The following is a 20,627-nucleotide window of genomic DNA, read 5'->3' as shown; positions in this document are numbered from 1 at the left end:
CATTATATAAATGATTTATCTATACTCTGTGCATCCTCTGAACATTCTGAATCATCTTAGTTGCGAATTTCGGAGTAAAAGCCATGCAAACTTCTTGACTTCGATATCGTCAATATCGATCGCACCCCACAAATCTCGCGAGACCGGAGCGGTCGCTGTGTAAGCCATGACAACTCTCGCGGTACTTCAAAGAGTGGACTGTTGAAGGGGAGAAGAAAAACAGAACGCAAGTCTCGCGAGACCGGAGCGGTCGCTGTTGGAAAAATGGCCGCTCACGGAACGAGTCCTGGAACGGGGAACAACATCAAATACAGTCCGGGGCGTGACAGCTGACCTACGGCGAACCCGGTTTTGTCCGTCCTTTACCCGACTTCCGAACGGATGGGTAAAGAGGCCTGCGACAAGGGGCATAAGGAACCACAGCGAGTGCGTTTAAGTAGTCGGAGGAAGCGGGGAGCTAGCTAGAAAGCTAACGTTGGCCAACGTTAGCTAGCTAGCTTGCTAGCTAACCTAAGACAAGGCGCGCGAGCCCGAATCAGGGGTTTCGGTGTGTGCTAATCGAGAGCTAGCCGAAAACAGCCGCAGGTATGAGCGGACCGGGACAGGACAGCGAGCCGGAGGCCAAAATCCTTCACATCAAGCGGCTGTACAGGTGAGCAACGACCACAGCTACATCACGGCATTCAGGTAAAACTTGCAGAGATAGCAATCTCGTGAATCACCTTAACAGTAGCATCTAGCTAGCTAACAACAATCCTTTACATTAATGACCGTGTTTATTAAATCAGTCACAGACATTTTCTATGCTAACTAGATACTCACGCGAGCATGAGCTAATTTGGCTCGAAGGCATCTCCACTGTAGGCTTCGCTACAAAAAATAAAAGACTTAAATATCATTAAAATCATAAAATGCACAATATGCTCATATTTCCAACGTTATCAATAAACGAATCGATGTTTTCAGACAACACTAAACCCCAGTGTCGCTTTAATTACCATGGGTTACATGACAGAGTTCTTACACAGGTGACAGCTGTCAGAAATTCACCTGTGTTTCATGATTATCCTTCAGTTCCGCTTTATATTTGCATTAATTGTCTTTAGAAACCTTCCATGTGGGCTATCCTACAGGATAATTCGTTGTTTGTCTGTTCACGCGAGTATTTTGTAGTGATATGTGGTTTGCCAACGAGTCGACTCCGAGTCGGCTCTTTTGACCTGAGTGTTTTGTTAGTGAAACGTCGTTCGCGAACCAGTCGACTCGGAGTCGACTCTTTTAACTTCTGTAATATGTATACTGTAAATGATAGAGCGATATTGTCATCAGCATAACTTGACATCAATCTTCTTAATGAAGCTCAGATTCAATGGCACTGTAACTGTAATGCTAGGATGCTAAATAGATTTTATATATTGTAAAGCAAAGAAATTATGTCCTAGACCCTTAGAGAGGGTCTCAGAGAGCATAAAATGACTTGATGACTTTCTACTAGATGTTTTGTGTCTGTGGGGATTAGTGATCATTCATCTACAAGAGCATTAGACTCTGATGTTGAGGAGACTCGAGTTTCAGTTCATCCTGAAGGTGTTGGGTCAGAGTCAGGGCTCTGTGCAGGACGTTCCAGATCTTCCACTTTCTCTAACCTTCACCTCCACACCATGTTTTCATGGAGCTTTGTCATGTAGGACAGTGCCAGTGAAGGGAAACTGTAACACTACAGCATACAGAGACGTTCAGTACAACTGCGTGCTCCTGACTTGATGTGTTTGGAGATAAAACATACAAAGGTGTGATGGATGGGGTGCACAAACTTTTAGACATACAGTGTATGACCGAGAGTGTGTTGTTTCTAAAGTCTTCTCATGACTAGCAGTAACACGATTCTCGGACGTTTCTGTGATACACAGCATGCGTCACAATCAGGCAGGAAAAGAAATTATATATTAGCTGCAAAAATGTATATTCTCTTAATGTATTTAAATGCAGTAAAATGAAAAATGTGCTTCATAAACACATCCTGCTGGTCTAGCATGATATAAGTGCATCAGGATGTCTTGATATTCTTCTAAACTGTGTGTGTGTGTGTTTAGGGCCGTGGTGGAATCTGTGCACAAGCTGGACGTGATAATCGGCAGCAAGTCGTCCTACAGGGAGGTCTTCAAACCGGAGAACATCAGCCTGAGAAACAAGTAAACACACTCTCTTTCTCTCTTTCTCTCTCTCTCTCTCTCTCTCTCTCTCTCTCTCTCTCTCTTTATTTAGCACGGTCTATATTTGATCTGAGTGTTTTTTCTTTTTAATGAACTCCCTTCCTGGCAGGCTGCGTGAGCTGTGTGTCAAGCTGATGTTTCTGCACCCGGTGGATTATGGCCGCAAGGCGGAGGAGCTGCTCTGGAGGAAGGTTTACTACGAGGTCATTCAAGTCATCAAGACCAACAAGAAGGTATTGATGTTTACAGAAACCGTGAGGACGTGAGGGTCGATTCGTTTTCTCTGACACTATAAACAGATGAAAAAAAAAGTAGTGTGTCATTGTTTCTTACACAGTGCTGAGTTGTGTACTGTAACTGACACTGCTGTGGAATTAAAATGAATTTCTATATTACAGACTAAATTATTCAGAGTAGAGACTTAAAAAACTGCAGGTTGCAGTGAGGAAAGATTTTTTTTGTTTTGTTATTTTTTAACCTTCTTTAATCGGTAGTCAGTAATCGTTACATTTACTTTAGCTTCTACACCGTATTGCCAAAAGTTTTGGGACACCTGGAAGGAATTAGAGTGGAGACTGAGAAATGCGCTTCTAGAGGGATGGTCAAACTCGTGAAAAGCCTTCCCAGAAGATTCTGCAAAGGGTGGTCTAATTCCAAATTACATTCATGTGCATGTAAAGGCAGACGTCCCGGTTTTGGTCTGGCTCACAGTCTCCACTCTAATTCATCCCAAAGGTGTTCTATGGGGTTGAGGTCAGGACTCTGTGCAGGTCAGTCAAGTTCCTCCACACCAAACTCACTCATCCATGTCTTTATGGAGCTTGCTTTGGTCACTGGTGTGCAGTCATAATGGAACAGGAAGGGGTCATCCCCAAACTGTTCCCACAAAGAGCATGAAATTGTCCAAAATGTCTTGGTATGAAGCTGAAACATTAAGAGTTCCTTTCACTGGAACTAAGGGGCCGAGTCCAACCCCTGAAAAACAACACCTGAACTCAATGATCTGGAGGGGTGTCCCAATACTTTTGGCAATATAGTGTATCTAAGATGTTGGACTGTTTGAAGTGAGGATCATGGTGGATATGAATAGTTGCTCGTGAGCTAAAAGTTGTTTGTAAGCTGTTTCTTGTTGCTTGTAACCTTCGTCCACTGTTTCCTCGTGCAGCACATCCACAGCCGCAGTGCTCTGGAATGCGCCTACAGGACTCACCTGATCGCCGGGGTCGGCTTCTACCAGCACCTCCTGCTCTACATCCAGTCCCACTACCAGTTGGAGCTGCAGGACTGCATCGACTGGACGCACGTCACTGACCCGCTGATAGGTGAGAAATGTGGCTCGTTGAGGACGGTGTGGGCGGAGTCATAAAGCACTGACACAGGAGACTCCTTTCATGAATGTCATAAATACTGTGCATCTCCTAAAAAACAACAATAATTAATTGTATACACGTCATTTTTTTGGTGAAGTAATGTGTGTTTCTTGTCCCTTAGCTCGTAAGAAGCCTGTATCTGCCACGCCAAAGGAGATGGAGTGGGCTCAGATGGCATGCCACCGATGTCTCGTGTATCTGGGTGACCTCGGTAAAATCCTTTGTTTTAGTTTTACATCTTTGAAAGAGTATGAATGTTCTGAAAGCTTTTTATTTATAATATTAGATCGTACAGGCTGTAATGAAAGTGAAATCTGTGGTGTTTTTTGTGGTTTGCAGCACGGTATCAGAACGAGCTGGCAGGCGTGGAGGCCGAGCAGCTGGCCGAGAGATTTTACCACCAGGCCCTGTCTGTCTCGCCAACCATTGGTGAGAAACATCACACTTTCACACCACTGACTGAGTCAGGAGGCGATTTATCACTGTTTTATTGATAGGAGTTTAGGTTTGTCATGGATTCTATTTTTTTTTATGATCGTGTGCGGTTTCAGCAAAATAACGATATAACCAACCAGCTCCATTTATTTTCTTGTTTTGTTTAAATTATCCATTCTTTTTAATAAGATTGTATTCACTAGATTTTTGTATCACTGCTCAGATGAATGACCTCACGATACGATTTTCTCAGATATCACTGGTCCATTTTTTAAGCTTAATAATTTTTTTTTTTTAATCAGAAATTGAATCGAACTTCAGTTCAAATATTTATTTTATATTTCACTTTTTTTTTTCCAAACAAATCTGAAAGTAAATGCAGTAAATGCTAACCTGTCTATTGGGGGCCTGATCATGATTCCATGGTTTTGTAAATTATAATTATGATTGGAAACTTTGAGGATTTATTTAACACAAATTTTATCTTACAAATTATTATTATTATTATTATTATTATTTATATATTTTTTTTTAAGCAGATAATGAGAATTATTGCATTTTTTCCCCTTCAATTTTTAATTGTTATATTTGCCCTTACACTCATCTCTGTTTAAACTTTACTCTTTCTCCTGACAGGAATGCCTTTTAATCAGCTAGGAACTCTGGCTGGAAGTAAATTTTATAATGTAGAAGCTACGTACTATTACCTGCGCTGGTAAGTCCTTATATTTTCATTGTGTTTGATCTTAAAGGTGTAATTTTACAGTCCAGCCTGTAGAGGGCAGTGCATCCACTTTATACAGCTCTCTATGTAAACATACAGGCATCACGCTCTCTAGAGAAGTTAAAGTTGTGTATCGTGAGTGTTATGAATTTTAGGCTCATGTCTGAAAGCTGTATGGTGTGAGGTGTGTGTGTGTGTGAGGTGTGTGAGCGAAATCACGACTAACCTGCTTTTCCTGTCCATCAGCATTCAGTCCGAGACGCCCTTCGAGGGAGCCTACGGAAACCTGAAGCGTCTGTTTGATAAAGCGGCCAAGATGTACCATCAGGTGAAGAAACAAGAGATGAAGAAGCTCTCACCGTCACGCCAGAGGTCAGCCTTCACACCCCACTGATATCGGGCTGAACAGGAATCAGAAGGGCGTAACACCTGACTTGTTGCTCTAACAGCTGAAGTTTTAATATTGCATGTTTTCTATGTAGTTTTTCCATATTATTATAATGTCATGGAGGAAAAAAAAAATGAAAGAAGTTTCAATTTCCTCTTCAGATCAAAGGACATCAAGCGACTCCTTGTAAGCTTCATGTACCTGCAAAGTTTACTGCAGCCCAAGAACAGGTAAGATAAAGCTCTGTGAAGAAAGGGGGCGGGGCAACGTGACATGATACGGTACCGCATCTGATGCGTATTTCTCAGTATCACAAGATTTTAGGTTTTCTGCCTTGTAAAAAATAAAAAGCTCTGTGATGTGTAATAAATACATTATTTAACACAACTGACTTAGTCAGAGGTCAAAAACAGTACAGAAATCGTGTGTGTGTAGCGTGATGGACACAGAGCTGACGTCGCTGTGCCAGTCGGTCCTGGAAGACTTCAACCTGGTTCTGTTCTACCAGCCCACACCGAGTCATGGCAGCCAGTCCGTCAGCGAGGAGGAAGACGAACATGATCAGGCCTTCAGCGTGCTGCCCGACAGCCTGGTCTTTAAAATGGTGGTCATCTGCCTCATGGTGGTACACAGCTTAAAGCGAGGAGGTGAGGGACGAGGATGAGGAGTGAGGAGTGATGTCTACCACACAGAGCTGGTGGTTGTTGTTAGATTTCTTGTTCTTGAACTGATGATGTGATTTCAGGTTCTAAGCAGTACAGCACCTCCATCGCCTTCACACTAGCACTTTTCTCCCATCTGGTCAACCACGTGAACATCCGGCTACAAGCCGAGCTCGAACAAGGAGAGAGCGACGTCCCGCCGCTACGCACAGACGCCTCGGGTATGAAAATGAACAATCGAAATCTTTTGAGTGTTTTATTTTATTTTTTTTGGTGTATTTTGTTTATCATATTGAAATAGATGTTTTAGTGCTTCATAAATAAAATCAGGTTATAGTCTCATTCTTGGAACTTTAGATCAGAACTGTTTTTAGTTTTATCAGTCTGCACTCTAACCTTCTTTCAGACTCAGTTTGACTTAAAATAAGGAGATGTTTATGTAATTGTCTGTATCGTAGGTGCATTCTGTGTAGTTTAGTGATCATTCCTCTGCAGTTTTAGAGCATTTGGCAGAAAGAGAATTGTCTTTTAAAATAGTTACAGAAAGAAAATGACTTGCATCTCCTCTCTCTCTCTGCTTCTCTCTCCTGTTTCTTAGATGACGCTGATCCTCGAGAGCAGACGAACACAATTCCCTCAGAGGACAGACCGCTGCAGAACGGCTCGATAGAAGAAGATGATGGAGACGACGAGCACGACGAAGACGAGCTGAAAGACGGCAGGCCGGCGGTTTCTAAGAAAGGCTCGGCGAAGAAGAGCAGCGAGGAGAAGCCGAAACAGAAGAGGAAATACTCGCGTCTGTCCATGCTGCGGCGGCGACGCTGCGCTCGCAACGAGGACGAGAGCGACCTGAGCGAAGGCTTCGAGAGCGACGAAGAGGAGGACGAAGAGCCCCAGAGAGCAGACGGCTCGGGAGTCCCGGCGAACTCTTCTCTGGGGAAAGAGGGACACAGAGAGACGGCAGGAGAGCAGGGTGTCTGGGAGAGTGGATCAGAGGAGGAAGAGGAGGAGGAAGAGGAGGAGGGCGGAACGGCGTTTGATGTCGAGACAGACTCTGATATGAACAGCCAGGAGTCACGCTCCGATCTGGAGGACATGGAGGATGCGGCAAGTCCGGTGCAGGAGCAGCAACACGTGGAGGAGGAAGAGGAGGAGAAGGCGCGTCCGTCACGTGACGAAGGCTCCACCCCTCCTGCCACCAACGGTCCACTGCTGTCCAGTGATCCCAGCATCAGCAGCAACCTGCAGGCCATGTCCTCTCAGCTCTTCCAAGCCAAACGCTGCTTCCGCCTGGCTCCAACCTTCAGCAACGTCCTGCTGAGACCCTCACACACCTCCAACACGACTGCCGATTCCGTCCCCTCGCAGGAAGCCACGCCCTCTCCCAGAGACGCGCCCAGTAACGCAAGTCCAGAGATCGCCAATGGAACCAATGATGATGGTCATTCTCTTTCTGCTTGTTGTTGTTCATTTCTTACTGTTTTTTATTATTATTACTAAAAGCTGTTTTATTTTTTTGATCCTAGATGCTGACACGGAGGACAGCGAACACAGCAACCAATCGTATCACAGCGAGAAAACACTTTCAGAGAGGCTTGAGATCCTGACCAACCAAGGCCTCATTCAGGTGGTGAAGGTCTTCGTGGATTGGCTGAGGACAAATACAGACATCATCCTCATGTGTGCGCAGGTACAACATCCTCACAGCGCTGTCGAATTCTGGATTCTGATTGGTCAGAGGGTGTTGATTAATGTTGTATAACAGCTATGAATCACTTTAGCCAGAATGTTTGAGTGGATCTTTGGAAGCTGGAGGATCAGTTCCTGGTAATCGAGTTTTTCTGCTTTCTGTTCTTTTCCCCAGAGTTCTCAGAGTTTGTGGAACCGCCTTTCAGTGCTGCTTAATTTACTGCCTGATGGGAACAAGGTGCTCGAAGCAGGTCGGTTCAGAGCACTCTGTTATTAAAAACTTTAATTGTTCCTCTCAGAAGGACCGGTGAGTGAATTCAGTGTTGCTGTGTTTCAGATCTGGGTCTGAAGAAGGAGGTGAGAGATCTGCTGGCCGGTAGCGAGCAGCCGGACCTGGTCCAGACGGTGCTGCTGCCGGAGGACCAAGCGCTGCGACACCTCCCCGCCCTGAACCTGGCACACCGCCGCCTGGACTTTACTCACCACAGAGCCAGTCTGAGCCCACTGCAGGAGGTACGCCGTTACAATACACACCGCTAACCATGAGTGTGTCTCTAATCTTCACCAAATTTTCAGCTTTAACGATAAAACCATCATTCAGATATTAACAGCTTTTAATTACTTAATGAGCAATTATACAAACGTTTTTCCTAACAGATTCATTCATTTTTAATATTTTACACTTGTCTAATTTTTTTATTTATCGATATATTTTCTTTTTTTTTTTCCTTATAAATTTTTTATTAATTCATTTATTTACTTATTTTAAATAATTTTCATATTTCTGCTTTTTTTTTTCCCACCAGTGTGCGGTGCGTCTGTGCTGCATCCGCAGCTTCGGCCACTTCCTCACCGGTCTCCAAGGCAACGTGCTGCACTACAACCCCGAGGCAGGTATTTTCACCAGCATCAGCCAATCGGAGCAGGACAACACGGTTCAGCAGGCCAAGGCGCAGTTCCGCATGGTGAGAGCCCAGCGGATCCGGAGTCTTTAGATTTGTGTGTACGGATGTACCGGTGTCTCTCCTGTGTCATCGGTCACCATATAATCACTCAAACACACAGGTTTATTAACGCATATGTTCTGACAACATTATTGTTTCTATGGTAACGGTACGTGCATGGAAGGAGTCTCCGGTTTCGGGAGACAAAGCCGATAGCTGATAATTACGCATTTAGACAATTAAATCATTAAGAGGTCGGCTCATACAGAATCATTCGGAACTGTTATACCGTTTAAGTGTTTCTTTATTCCTTCCTATTATGAATTACGACCCCGTATACGTTTATTTATGGACGCTTTCATCGGTATAAATCCACAGATCAATCTTCTTAATTCCGAGAACGGATCTGAAAAGCGAAAAGAGGGCTTTTGGGTCTTATTTATGTCACCGGTTCTGTAAGACATTTTAATTTGCACCTCGACTTTTGCCTCCAGCTTGCACAGGCCACTTATATAAATGTAAAAAAAATAATTTAAAAGCACCAGCCATAAAAAAATAAAAAAAAACACCTTGACTGTAGCAGTGCCACTCACTTAAAGCAGGAATAAATGATAGGGTACGCGGGCCTGTGGAGAGCAGAGCACGTTCCCTTTTGCACCGCCTTGTCATATTAGTGAGGTGTTCTCGAGAGTCTGGCGTCGCTAGGCAACCAGGCTGCCCTCACGGCGTAGAACAAACGCTGATTAAAGTGCCGCCTTGCTGTTCTGGAGCACCGACAAGCTGACAAGGCTTTAGAAAAGCCGAGATGTGGTGTTCTGAGAAATTGGGGGAGGGAAAGAAGTACAAATGTGTGTGTGTGTGTGTGTATATATATATAAAAAAAAAAAAACCTGAAGAAAGTTTTAAAAGTCCAACTTTGGTGAAGTTCATCGCTGCGGTGTTGTTTAACCCTGACGTGTTTCCTGCAGGCTGAAGAGGAAGCTCGCAGGAACAGGCTCATGCGGGACATGGCACAACTCCGTCTCCAGGTTTGATTCCTCGCATCACCTCTTATCTCTTATCCTGGTTCAATCTGATTGGTGTTGATTTATTTCCCATAACAGCACCTCTGATGGTAGCAGGTGTGAGTCAAGGGTGTATATTAATGTGTGTGTGAGGAACCTTTGAATAAAAATGCTCAGGCTATTTAACTGTGTGTGTGTGTGTGTGTGTGTGTGTGTGTGTGTGTGTGTGTGTGCAGTTAGAGGTATCCCAGCTGGAGGGCAGTCTTCAGCAGCCCAAGGCCCAGTCATCCATGTCTCCATACCTGGTGCCCGACACGGGAGCTCTGTGCCAACACCTGAATTTGCTGCGACATCTGGCAGCAAGCGGCTGCTTCATCATCATCATCCCACGCACAGGTCAGAATGCTCGCCCTTCAGCTTGACCGGTGTGAACCGCCAGCTCCGAGCCGCTTGAGGCATGCTTTAGAGTCATGGCGTCAAATTAGAGTTACTAAAGCGTTGTCACGGTGTGCTGTTTTTCTGAATCGGTGTAGTGGGGACGAGTCATGATGACCTTGCTTTGTAACAGCCAGTCAGGTTCCAGAATAAAATTTATGGTGACCTCTTAGCCAATGTCGTTTTGACATTTTTATTTTAATGCTGCGGTATACTAGTACGAGTTGTGGACCGAGTGACCGCTGTGTAGAGGTCTCAAACTCTCTGATATTACGACGCTCTCCCTCTTCTATGAGAATCCGCCTGCTGTTATACCCTCTCCACATCTGGATAACCAGTAACACCTTCAGTCATGTATTTATATTTATATTTTCTTCTCTCCTCAGTCATTGACGGACTCGATGTCCTGAAGAAGGAAAATCCCGGCGCGAGGGACGGCATCCGATTTTTGGAGTCCGAGTTTAGAAAAGGGAATAGGTAAGATTTGAAACCAAATCAGCACATCTGTCCTGCAGCTGTATTTTAGTTGGAGTTTTATTAATATAGTATTTTTGGTGCTAATCAGTATATTAATGTAACGAGTCAACCTTCTTTCTATTAATCAGTCAGGTACATTATAACTGTACCTGTCTGTCTGTCTATCTCAAGTTGATGAGAGAGATGACTAAAGACTTGGAACAGCTAATTAAATTTACAGAATGAGGTTCGTTAGGCTCACCTGACTCCTGTTCGGTTGGAAGGAAAGCCTGCAGCCACACACACACACGCTTTTGGCAATGGAATGAAACACACTTGCTCGACAGCGTGTAAGAAAAATAAAACGATGAGGGCGTCGAAGATCTTAATGTAGAAGTTTATTGCAGCGTCACAGTGACAAAATACATAAAGTACTTTGGGTTCATCAGAGTCAAAAAGAACGCAGGACAAATCCTGCTCAAACCTTTTATACAGTGTTTCCTGTGTGTAATTTAAATGAGTTTCACTTTAAATGTAAATTACAGTAAGAACTGTGTATTCCCCAAAGGGTTGGATGATACTGTCGTCTAGCCAGAGGTCCTTCAGTGGTAATCACGTTCACGTACACCTTGGCTAGGTATTGTTCTAGGTGTTATCACCCAAATGGTCGGGCGCCACTAAATGCTAATCACGGTCACGTATACCCTTTGTTCCGGGACGGTTCTTGATGTCCTGCTGCCGCTCCCAGACTAATAATTAATTGGATTAAGTGTTCTAAATGTTTGGTAAGGCTACTTTTAAGCCAAGGTAAAAAATACCCACAAATAGATAAACTGGTTTGAATTAAAGATATTTCTATATGATATGTAAGCCTTTTTGGGAATGAGCTCTTTCAGATGTGTACTGTGGAGTGGAGTATGGGTTGAGGCAGTCTGTAGTTTCTTACAAGCGTCTGAGGTTTTTGTTTTGCTGCAATTAGTTGGCTTGTAATTATTAGCGGTTAGCGCAGGGAGAAAAAGTTTATCAGGAGATGAATGCAAGACCTGCATGCTAACATCACACAGAGGCCATCAAAAAGGCACAAGCAGGTCGTCATGGTTACAGTGAAAGAGGGCTAAATATACTTTTCGTAAGCATATGTTCCGAAAGACGGAATCAGCGTGGTGATGTTTGTCGTTTGTTCCATTGTAACACTTTCAAGCTGAATTATATCCTATATATTCTATATATTAGAATCACTCTTCTAGAAAGTTCCAGTGGCGTGCCTGATTAGAACAGAGATTATTTTTGTCCACCTGAAAGTTGCAGCCCCGTGTCATCACCTTGTCTGTTTTACAGATATATCCGGTGTCAGAAAGAGTCTGGGAGGAGTTTTGAGAGGGATAAACTGAAAAGACAGGACATTGAAGCCTGGTGAGTAGGTTTGATCAGTGCACTTTGACCTTCTTTTGGTTTATATCAGATACACAGTCTGACCATATTGTGGATTTTTTTTTATTTTTTTATTTTTTTAAAGGCATCTTTACAAAATGGTGGACAGCTGTCGGCAGCTGACCGGCTCTCAGAGCGGAGGAGACGAGGACACGGCCGGCATGGTGACCATCCTGACGGCGCACGCGGTGGAGGAGCTCGCCGACCGCTCCGCCCCCATGAAGGTCTGTGGAAAAGCTAAAGCACAGTGCCAACAAACAGTCGCATGGAAGGCACTAGCGATGCGTCCGTGCCGCGCCATTTGATTTGTACTCGCTAAATCGGGTGGTATGTGCAGCTGTCTGATACGCCGTCCCCTGGCTATCTGTCTACCTGCCTATTTTTAGCGGCTCTCGAGGTTTCACTCGTAATTACTGCCCCAGTTCAGTCCCGATGCTAACAGGAGGGTTCAGCGCACACGCACGGCTAAATCCGAGTTAAACCCAGGGCTGAAGTTGTTAACGCTGTCGTTAGGACAGAAAGTGGAGAGCCCATGTCGAAAACATCAGAACGCTAACGCTAATTACTCAAGTAGTTGTGCAGTAACGGTTCGTTTTAGTTTATCAGTTAGCGACGTCCTGACAGGATTAAGACTGATTTCTGGGAAGTCGCTAAAGCTTTATTTAAACCCTGCGTCATAACACTGACAGAATCGTGTCCAAAACATGTCGGGGCAGATGTTCTCTAGTGACTCAGGTTTATTGCACAAGCAGTGACCTTTACAGGGTTTTTAGGGTTACATTTTTCATTTATTATTATTTATTTATTTATTTTTTTTAACATAATGTTTCCTAATAAAAAATATTATCATTTTAAACATAATTTTATTTATTTATTAATTTTTATTTGTTTTATTTTAAGTTTTTGTGTGAAAAACAGTAACTGTCTTTTATTTTATTTTTTTTATTTTTTATTTATTTATTTATTTATTTATTTTATTTTATAATCTTGGTTAAAAAATGAACAGCTTTTTTTCTTAATCTTCTCTCCATGTTTAAAAAAACCAACTATAAAAGTGAGGACCTTTTTTTGTTTGTGAAAGTAGACGATTAAAATTAAAGGATTTTTTAAAATGTTATTTTTATTTATTTATTTTTAAAAATAAAAATGTTTTATTTTCCACGTTGATGAATATAACCTATAGTTAGGACCTTAAAGATTGAAATTAGACGATTTCTTGAAAGATTTATTTATTTATTTTTATTTATCTTTTTTTTTTTTTTTTTTGGTTGTTTTAATTTGCTTAATTTTTTTGTGTTTATAAAAAAACTAGCGCCTAACACTCATTTATTTGTTAAAGTTTTTTCTGGTTAAAATAAAATATTATTATTATTATTATTATTACTTTTAGAATTTGGATTAAATTATCGATATTATTTTTTCAATAATTATTTATATTATTTTTATTTAAAAAATCACACGTTTCTGTCATTACAGGGTTCTGTTTTTTGTGAGTGTTATTGGTGATGTAACAAAGTAAATATCGGACGATGCAGAGACACAGAAGCGTCCTGCTTTTTTCCTATTGATCTGTGCAGACTTTTGACTGTTTTCCTCAGAACGTTGTGTTCTTGTCTCTCTCTCTCTCTCTCTCTCTCTCTCTCTCTCTCTCTCTCTTTTTCTCTCTCTCTGTGACAGTCGGCCATCCAGGCCGTGGCGTCGGCGGGAATGGAGCTGAAGAACATCATGGAATTTTACCGGCAGTGGAAGGAAATGGGCTGAAAGACACGGAGGGACAGGGGACTCAGCCCGGCGCTCAGCTAATAACACGTCGACTCCGTCTCTCCTCTAACTCTCTCTCTCTCTCTCTCTCTCTCTCTCTCTCTCTCATTTTACTGCTCTGTCTGTGTCTGCATCTCCAGGGTTTATTAAAGAACTCGGAATAGAGAAGGAGGACGATAACACGCAAGTGTTTTGGAAAAAGCTCCACTAAGGGTCGGAGTGAGAGAGAGACGAAAGGATGAAAGAAGCAGCGCTAAAAAGTTTGCCTGGTTTTGTCATGACCAGATGAAACGAGTATGAGAAACACACGTGCACACGCCACACAGACACACACACACACACACACCACACACACACACCACACACACACACACACACACACAAAGACAAAAACAATAAGTATACATGTATAAAATAAGAGTTTAGACTTTTTTATGGTTCTCTTTTGTTTTTTTTCCTCTGTTCTTGGTGAGAGGGAGTCGCGTCTGCGTCTGTGTCTAACTAGTGATGCGACTGTAACCAACCGAGCAACAGAACATGCTCACACACACACACACACACACACACCTTCCCTAACCCCCCGAGCAGAGCCGCAGCACGACGGTCCGGTTTCACGAGTCGATCCTCTACATGCGACTCCGGACTGTTGGCTTCACGAAGGACTCGGATCATTTAGATGTACACTTTCTTTTTGGATGTTGTTTTTTTTTTTTTTTTTTTCTATCCTACACGGCTGCTTATTATTTTTTTTATTTTTTCCCCCCCTTAGTTTTTTTTTTTTTTTGGGCTTGTTTGTGATGATTGTGTTTATGTTGTTGATGAAGACAGACTGTGTAAAGATGTAAAAGCAGATGGTTGGTTTTATTTGATTTTATTTTTCTATGTTGTTCCCTCATTATCGCTGCTTTTTGTATGTTTCACTGTAGTGACGTGGGCGTGGGCGCGGTGTGGGGGCGGGGTTTCAGCACCTCCCATAGGGGGACAGAACGGTTTTCCGTGCGGAGGTGACGTCGTCGCCCCGATCGTTGTCTCACCCTCACGGTTTCCTCATTAACATGTGTGAAGGTAGTTCTGTTCGCTCTTCATCATCGCCGCCCCGCCGTAATCGTCCCACAGCGCAGTGAAAACAAACCGATGTATGTGTGAGGCATTAAACAATAAAAAAAAGTCATGAGAGAAACAGCAGACTGCCGTCACTCTTTTCCACCAATTATTATTATTATTATTTTTTTTTTATTAATTGTAAATTTCCCATTAGGATGAATAAAGTGTCTCTGTCTATTTATTTAATTTATTTTTATTTTATTTAATTATATATTTATTTAATTCATTTTCATTTAATTTTTTCATATTTATTTAATTAGTTAATTTTTTATATAGTTATTTAATTTATTTATTTATTTATTATTTTTAATTTATATATTTTTTTAAACCATTTGTCAATAATCCGTTAAAGAAGGGATTGTCTAGTGCTTTAAAGAAAACTCCCAGCCAAGCTGCATCTTTACCTTTCCCCCGTCCAATCTGCAACTCTGTGCAATAAAGATTAATGTGGCCATGAAAAATGTGTTAATACAGAATATATTTAATAGATCTGTAATTTATAGCTCTATAACAGCTTCAAGGCTTTCCACGAGGTTTAGGAGTGTGTTCATGGGAATTTTTGACCATTCCTCTAGAAGCACATTTGTGAGGTCAGGCACTGATGTTGGATGAGAAGGTCTGGCTCTCAGTCTCCACTCTAATTCATCCCAAAGGTGTTCAACCCCTGAAAAACAACACCTGAACGCAATGATTTGGAGGGGTGTCCCAATACTTTTGGCAATATAGTGCATGTTTCTGTTCTTAAGTTACCAAGACAAAATGCAGGTTTTTTTTTTTTACATTTCTGGCATTTAGCAGATGCCCTTATCCAGAACAACTTACATTTTTATATTTATTTTATTTATGCAGTTGAGGGTTAAGGGCCTTGCTCAGGGGCCCAGCAGTGGCATCTTGGTGGACCTGGGCTTCAGACTCACAACTTTCTGGCCATTACTCCAACACCTTAACCACTAAGCTACCACATCCCCAAAACATCACAGCGGCATCAACTCTTCTGTCCTGAAGATGTCAGAAAATGCACAAAGCAAGCGCTGACACTGACACTGGAGACTCCTTCCATCAGTGTTAAACTAATTAAAGATCTCCATACTGGAACCTCCACCACATCACTTTTCCACCACTTATTGTTAAAGGAGTTGTACAAGTCCCTGTAAATGAGTGGTTGCTATAGAAACGGTAAAGTATTCGCATTCGCCCGAAATGTGTACAGAGCTAAATATTCTGTGTTTGTTAAGATGGGGATGAGTGATGTACGGGACTGGGAGCTTTTTAATGCTGAGCCTCTGGAGCTTCAGACGTTACAGACAGGGCTGATGAGATGCTATTAGAAATAAGACAATTTCCCAACATGCCACATCAGATCATAAATTAGACCAAAGACTATAAATAAAGTGAAGACTTTGCATTTATGAAGAATGTCTCTAACGTCTGAGGAGCTGAAATCATTTACATAAAGGTGTGAAGGTGTGTGTTTTTAAAAAAAATACAAATAGCCCTTATTATCTCCACACATACATTACATCACAGTGGAATTCTGTTCTTCGCTTATCCCAGTGGAGGAAGTTGGGGTCAGAGCGCGGGGGCAGCTATGATACAGTGCCCCTGGAGCAGAGAGGGTTAAGGGTCTTGCTGAATTGCCCAGCAGTGGAGCTTGGTGGTGCTGGGGGCTTAAACCCCGATCAACAACCCAGAGCCTTAACCACATGAGCCACCACTCCCCCAATTAATGAATGAATGAATGAATTAACAAACAAATAAATAAAGAGTCACTGAACAACAGCAAGTTGTTTCGTAAACACTCTGTTCAGGTCTGATTGATCCGAGAACCTTAAACTGTTCTTTCGAGGTTCTTGGTGTTTCTTTATTAAAAAGCTTAAAGCAGAAGAAAAACAAATCAAAGACTCTTTGATAAACAATACAAAAAAAACCCAAAAAAGTCTGGATGAGTGGGGTAAAAAACTCTGCAGGAAGTCAGCAAATGCCTGTGTGTGTAGTTCAGGCTTAAACTTTCACACAGACACACACACACACACATATACATATACAGTTTGTTCTATAAATAAACCGAACATTCCACAAGCCGTGGAGCTGGACCTGACCTACACACCGGTTAGAAAGAATTGATCCTTTTCTTATTTTTTGGGGAAAAGGAAAGAAATTTGATGTTGAGATTTCTCCCAGGTTTATGTCTGGATGTATGGGGGTGGGGGTGGGGGTTCAGTAGGAAACACGTCAGTAGCTCTTTCCCCTCATTCTCCATTTCATCAAAGTTGGAACAGAGCCAGGACTCAGGACTTTCGAGTCATTTGCCCCTGAAAGGAGGTCAGCGTCTGGTTATCTTTCGACTGGGTGGGACCACAGCCTCGGCCAAGAAGCGCTAACTATAGAGTGGCCTGATGAGGCGCAGGCAGGGGGCTGCACGAGACCCAGATCCTGTACAGATAGAGCTGCTTCCACTCTACAACATGACCTTGTGCTACAGAGACACCTTTAACGGGTTAATGCTACAGTGTTAGCAACTAGTTAGTTAGTGCAAAAGTGGGAAACAATCCCCCCATTATAGGCCTTGGAAACAGAAAAAGATTTCCCATAAACAAAAACTGGAAAGGTAAAATATAAAGAGAAGCAGCTTCACCGTGACTTTCTGACTGATAAGAAAAAGGGAGAGGATCCACCCTCTGCTCCTCAGAGGAAACAGAAACAAGGGGAAAAAGTCACAAACTTCTCATTATAAAAATATTATTTTGCTTTTACATAATTATACAATAATTATATATATATACATACATACATATACAGCTCTGGAAAAAAAAAGAGACCACTGCAAAATAATGAGTTTCTTCAGTTTTTTCCTTCCAGGTTCATGTGTTGGTGAGATGAAGAGTTTTGTTTCACTTTTTGTGAAATGTGACAATATTTCTCCTAAATTCAAAATATAACTATTGTTATTTAGAGTGTATATTTAAAGGAAATGACAACACGTCAAAATAACCCAAGATCATGCAGCATTTTCAGAGCTTTAATAACTCAAATAAAACAAAATGCAAATAATTTGTAAACAAATTGTGTTAATGCTTTGGATAAATAACATTAAGAGATCAGTATTTGGTGGAATAATCCCGATCTGCATGCGTTTTGGCTCCATGATCTCCACCAGTTTCTCACACTGCTGTTGGGAAACTTTATACCACTCTTTTTACAAAAAAAAGCAAACAGCTCAGCTTTCCTTGATGGTTTGTTACCATCCATCTTCCTCTTGATGACATTCCAGAGGTTTTCAATTTTGAACACCTTTGGGATGAATTAAAGCAGAGACGGTGATCCGTAATTCATCCCAAAGGTGTTCTATGGGGTTGAGGTCAGGACTCTGTGCAGGCCAGTCAAGTTCCTCCACACCAAACTCACTCATCCATGTCTTTATGGAGCTTGTTTTGGTCACTGGTGTGCAGCCATGTTGGAACAGGAAGGGGTCATCCCCAAACAGGAGCCACACCTGAGTCCACTTGCTTTTGGCTTTTTAGTGGTTTCAGGTGTGTCTTCTGCTCCATCATGCACTGGCTCTTTTCAGGTCTAAGTCTAGACACTCCTAGTTGTAGAGGCGTATCTTCTGTCCCTGGGAAATGACCACAATGCTGCTTTAATTCAGAATTTGAGATGACCGAAAATAAACTCTGGTCTGATGTAGAGAGAGCAGGTTTTTTTTTGTTTTGTTCGCTCTGAGTTAGTTGGCCCTGAAGGCCTGGTTGTCTCGCAGCCTGTAGCGAACTCCAGTGTGCAGCTTTGTTCTCTTGACCGTCTCCTGATTCCACAAAACAAAGCATCCTTTCTTGCACGCCATCCAATCAGCTCCGGCTTAGGAGGAGGAGGAGGGATCTCAGATCGGATCAGATCAGATCAGATCAGCTCGCTGCTTTTCACGGATCTGCAGCAGAATGTGAAAGGGAGGAAGACATGATCCTCCTGTCCTCTCCTCTCCTCTCTAGCCTTCTACTTTCCCCTCATGGAGCTTTAATGGCAGCTACTCTGAACACATTTACACTTTAAATCTGATCTCGAAGGCTGGATTTCAAGCTGGCGGCTCCATCGCCTCACCCGAGACGGGCTCATGAGCTTATAGACCAAATAAAGTGCAAAGGTTTGGGATTTTATTCTTTACAAACGTTTAACATTCCTTCTTTTGCCTTTATTTAATCTTTATAGCTGTAACTCTGTAGTGCACTCAGTAGGGCTCATAACTCACTCACTCCCTCCCTCCTCCACACCCTACAAACTTCTTTTTGTTGTTTCTTCACCCCATTAAAATCAATATTCACCAAACAATAAACTTTCCAACGAAACAAAGGTCTTTAATACCGGAGCTCGTGCACTCCCTTTCCAGCGCGAGGCCATACAGTCCATACGCAAACTCCACACGAACACGAAGACTTTTCAGCCCCTCCTACTTTGGGGCGCGTCCCAATAGCGGTTAGCTAGCTTGGGTAGTGCGCGCGGACATGCTTCCGAACTGTATAGCATGCGTGCGGTGACGTCAGTCGGAGTGTAAAGACTAGGCTAGGCTAGGGTGCTAGTGCGGGTTGGATTGGAACGCGGCCACGGTGTAAGTTAATGTCCCTCCGGTGTTTGGAGCGCAGCACTCTCACGCGCAGGGATGAAGAACATTCCACAGCACTGTACGTATTTATTTATTATAAAACTATTTATTTTGGGAAATAGTTTAATGGGATTTTTTTGTTTTTAGTTCTCTTTCTTCACTGAGGAACTTCTTCTGCATGTCTCCATGAAGTCCGTGTTTTTGTTTTTAGATGTTTGTGTTCGAGTTTATTTATATATATATTTTTTCCTTTGTGGTGTTTAGAACTGGGATTATAAACTTAACTTAAAGTGAGGACTTGGAAACTCTCTCTCTCTCTCTCTCTCTCTCTCTCTGTGCGCGTGCTGTAACTTTGCCGCTTGCATTCTGCAGAAAAAGTTTTTTTTCTCGCCTCAGCTGCAGAGAATTTCTCCTGATTTCACACGAACATTTTCTAAAAATATACTCCAGACATTTACATTCAGTTTATCATTAACACTCTCTCTCTCTCTCTCTCTCTCTCTCTCTGTGTCTCTGTGTCTCACTGTCTTTCTCTTCCTGTCTCTCTCTCTGTCTGTCTCTGTTTGTCTCTCCCTGTCTCTGTGTCTGTCTTTCTGCCCCCCCCTTCTTGTCCCTCTCTCTGTCTGTCTCTCTCTGTCTCTCTCTCTCTCTCTCTCTCTCCCCGTCTGTTTCTGTGTCTTCCTGTGTCTCTCTCTCTACCTGTTTCTCTCTCTCTCTCTCTCTCTCTCTCTCTCTCTGTTTCTGTGTGTCTCTCTGTGTGTGTCTCTCTCTACCTGTTTCTCTCTCTCTTTCTCTCTCTGTGTCTCACTGTCTTTCTCTTCCTGTCTCTCTCTCTGTCTGTCTCTGTTTGTCTCTCCCTGTCTCTGTCTTTCTGCCCCCCCTCTCTCTTCTTGTCCCTCTCTCTGTCTGTCTGTCTGTCTCTCTCTCTCTCTCCGTCTGTTTCTGTGTCTTCCTGTGTCTGTCTCTCTCTCTACCTGTTTCTCTCTCTCTCTCTCTCTCTCTCTCTCTCTCTCTCTCTCTCCCTGTCTCCCTCTCTCTCTCTCTCTCTCTCTCTCTCTCTCTCTCTCTCTCTCTCTGAACCTTGTCCTTGGTTACCACACTATACATTTCACTCGTTTTTTTTCTCTCTAAATCTGTCCCTTTAATGATCTCTCAGTGAATCAGTGATCCTTCATTCATTTTTTCTGACCTTGAACAGTAATTTAATAAATACACGAATCATTGGTGTGTTATTTCGTTAATAATCTGAAGATCTGCGTTTTGCTCAGAGCGAGTGAAGTCTTTATTTTGTTGTTCATGGTTATTATTTGTCACATGCTGGATGTTCACATGTTGCTGTTGCTTCACTGTAGACGGTGTGTACGTTTCCCAGGAAGACGCTTGCTCTGGGTTTCTGTTCACTTCCTAAATCTGAAGGTTG

The 20,627-nt window shown here is 42.6% G+C and overlaps 2 protein-coding genes across 3 annotated transcripts in view; both read left to right on the top strand.

The window, feature by feature from the left end:
- The first annotated feature begins 221 nt into the window (after positions 1-221).
- smg5 (SMG5 nonsense mediated mRNA decay factor) lies at positions 222-14,692 on the top strand. The gene is made up of 22 exons (XM_058376678.1): positions 222-652; positions 2,094-2,192; positions 2,323-2,446; positions 3,379-3,535; positions 3,705-3,794; positions 3,923-4,012; positions 4,655-4,733; positions 4,989-5,114; positions 5,292-5,360; positions 5,566-5,777; positions 5,876-6,013; positions 6,391-7,233; positions 7,319-7,482; positions 7,657-7,732; positions 7,819-7,994; positions 8,288-8,446; positions 9,394-9,453; positions 9,666-9,825; positions 10,251-10,341; positions 11,659-11,733; positions 11,837-11,975; positions 13,429-14,692. Exons 1-22 carry the CDS (start codon positions 588-590, stop codon positions 13,510-13,512), a joined length of 3,276 nt encoding a protein of 1,091 aa, XP_058232661.1. The 5' UTR covers positions 222-587; the 3' UTR covers positions 13,513-14,692.
- Positions 14,693-18,532: 3,840 nt separating this feature from the next.
- The window catches only part of paqr6 (progestin and adipoQ receptor family member VI), a 17,083-nt gene continuing 14,988 nt past the window's right edge, over positions 18,533-20,627 (top strand). The window contains exon 1 of one of the 2 annotated variants that reach the window (XM_058376403.1): positions 18,533-18,751. Coding sequence is in view for 1 of the 2 variants with exons in the window: in XM_058376402.1 (XP_058232385.1) it covers positions 19,265-19,286 (22 nt within the window). In the remaining variant the exon portion in view is untranslated. Of the gene's footprint in view, positions 18,752-18,803; positions 19,287-20,627 lie in introns of those variants that run through there. The other variant, XM_058376402.1, reaches the window with a different exon arrangement.

This window comes from Hemibagrus wyckioides, linkage group LG23 (assembly GCF_019097595.1).
Source record: "Hemibagrus wyckioides isolate EC202008001 linkage group LG23, SWU_Hwy_1.0, whole genome shotgun sequence".
In the NCBI taxonomy this organism is placed as follows: Eukaryota; Metazoa; Chordata; class Actinopteri; order Siluriformes; family Bagridae; genus Hemibagrus; species Hemibagrus wyckioides.
This window is presented reverse-complemented; position numbering and strand designations above follow the sequence as displayed.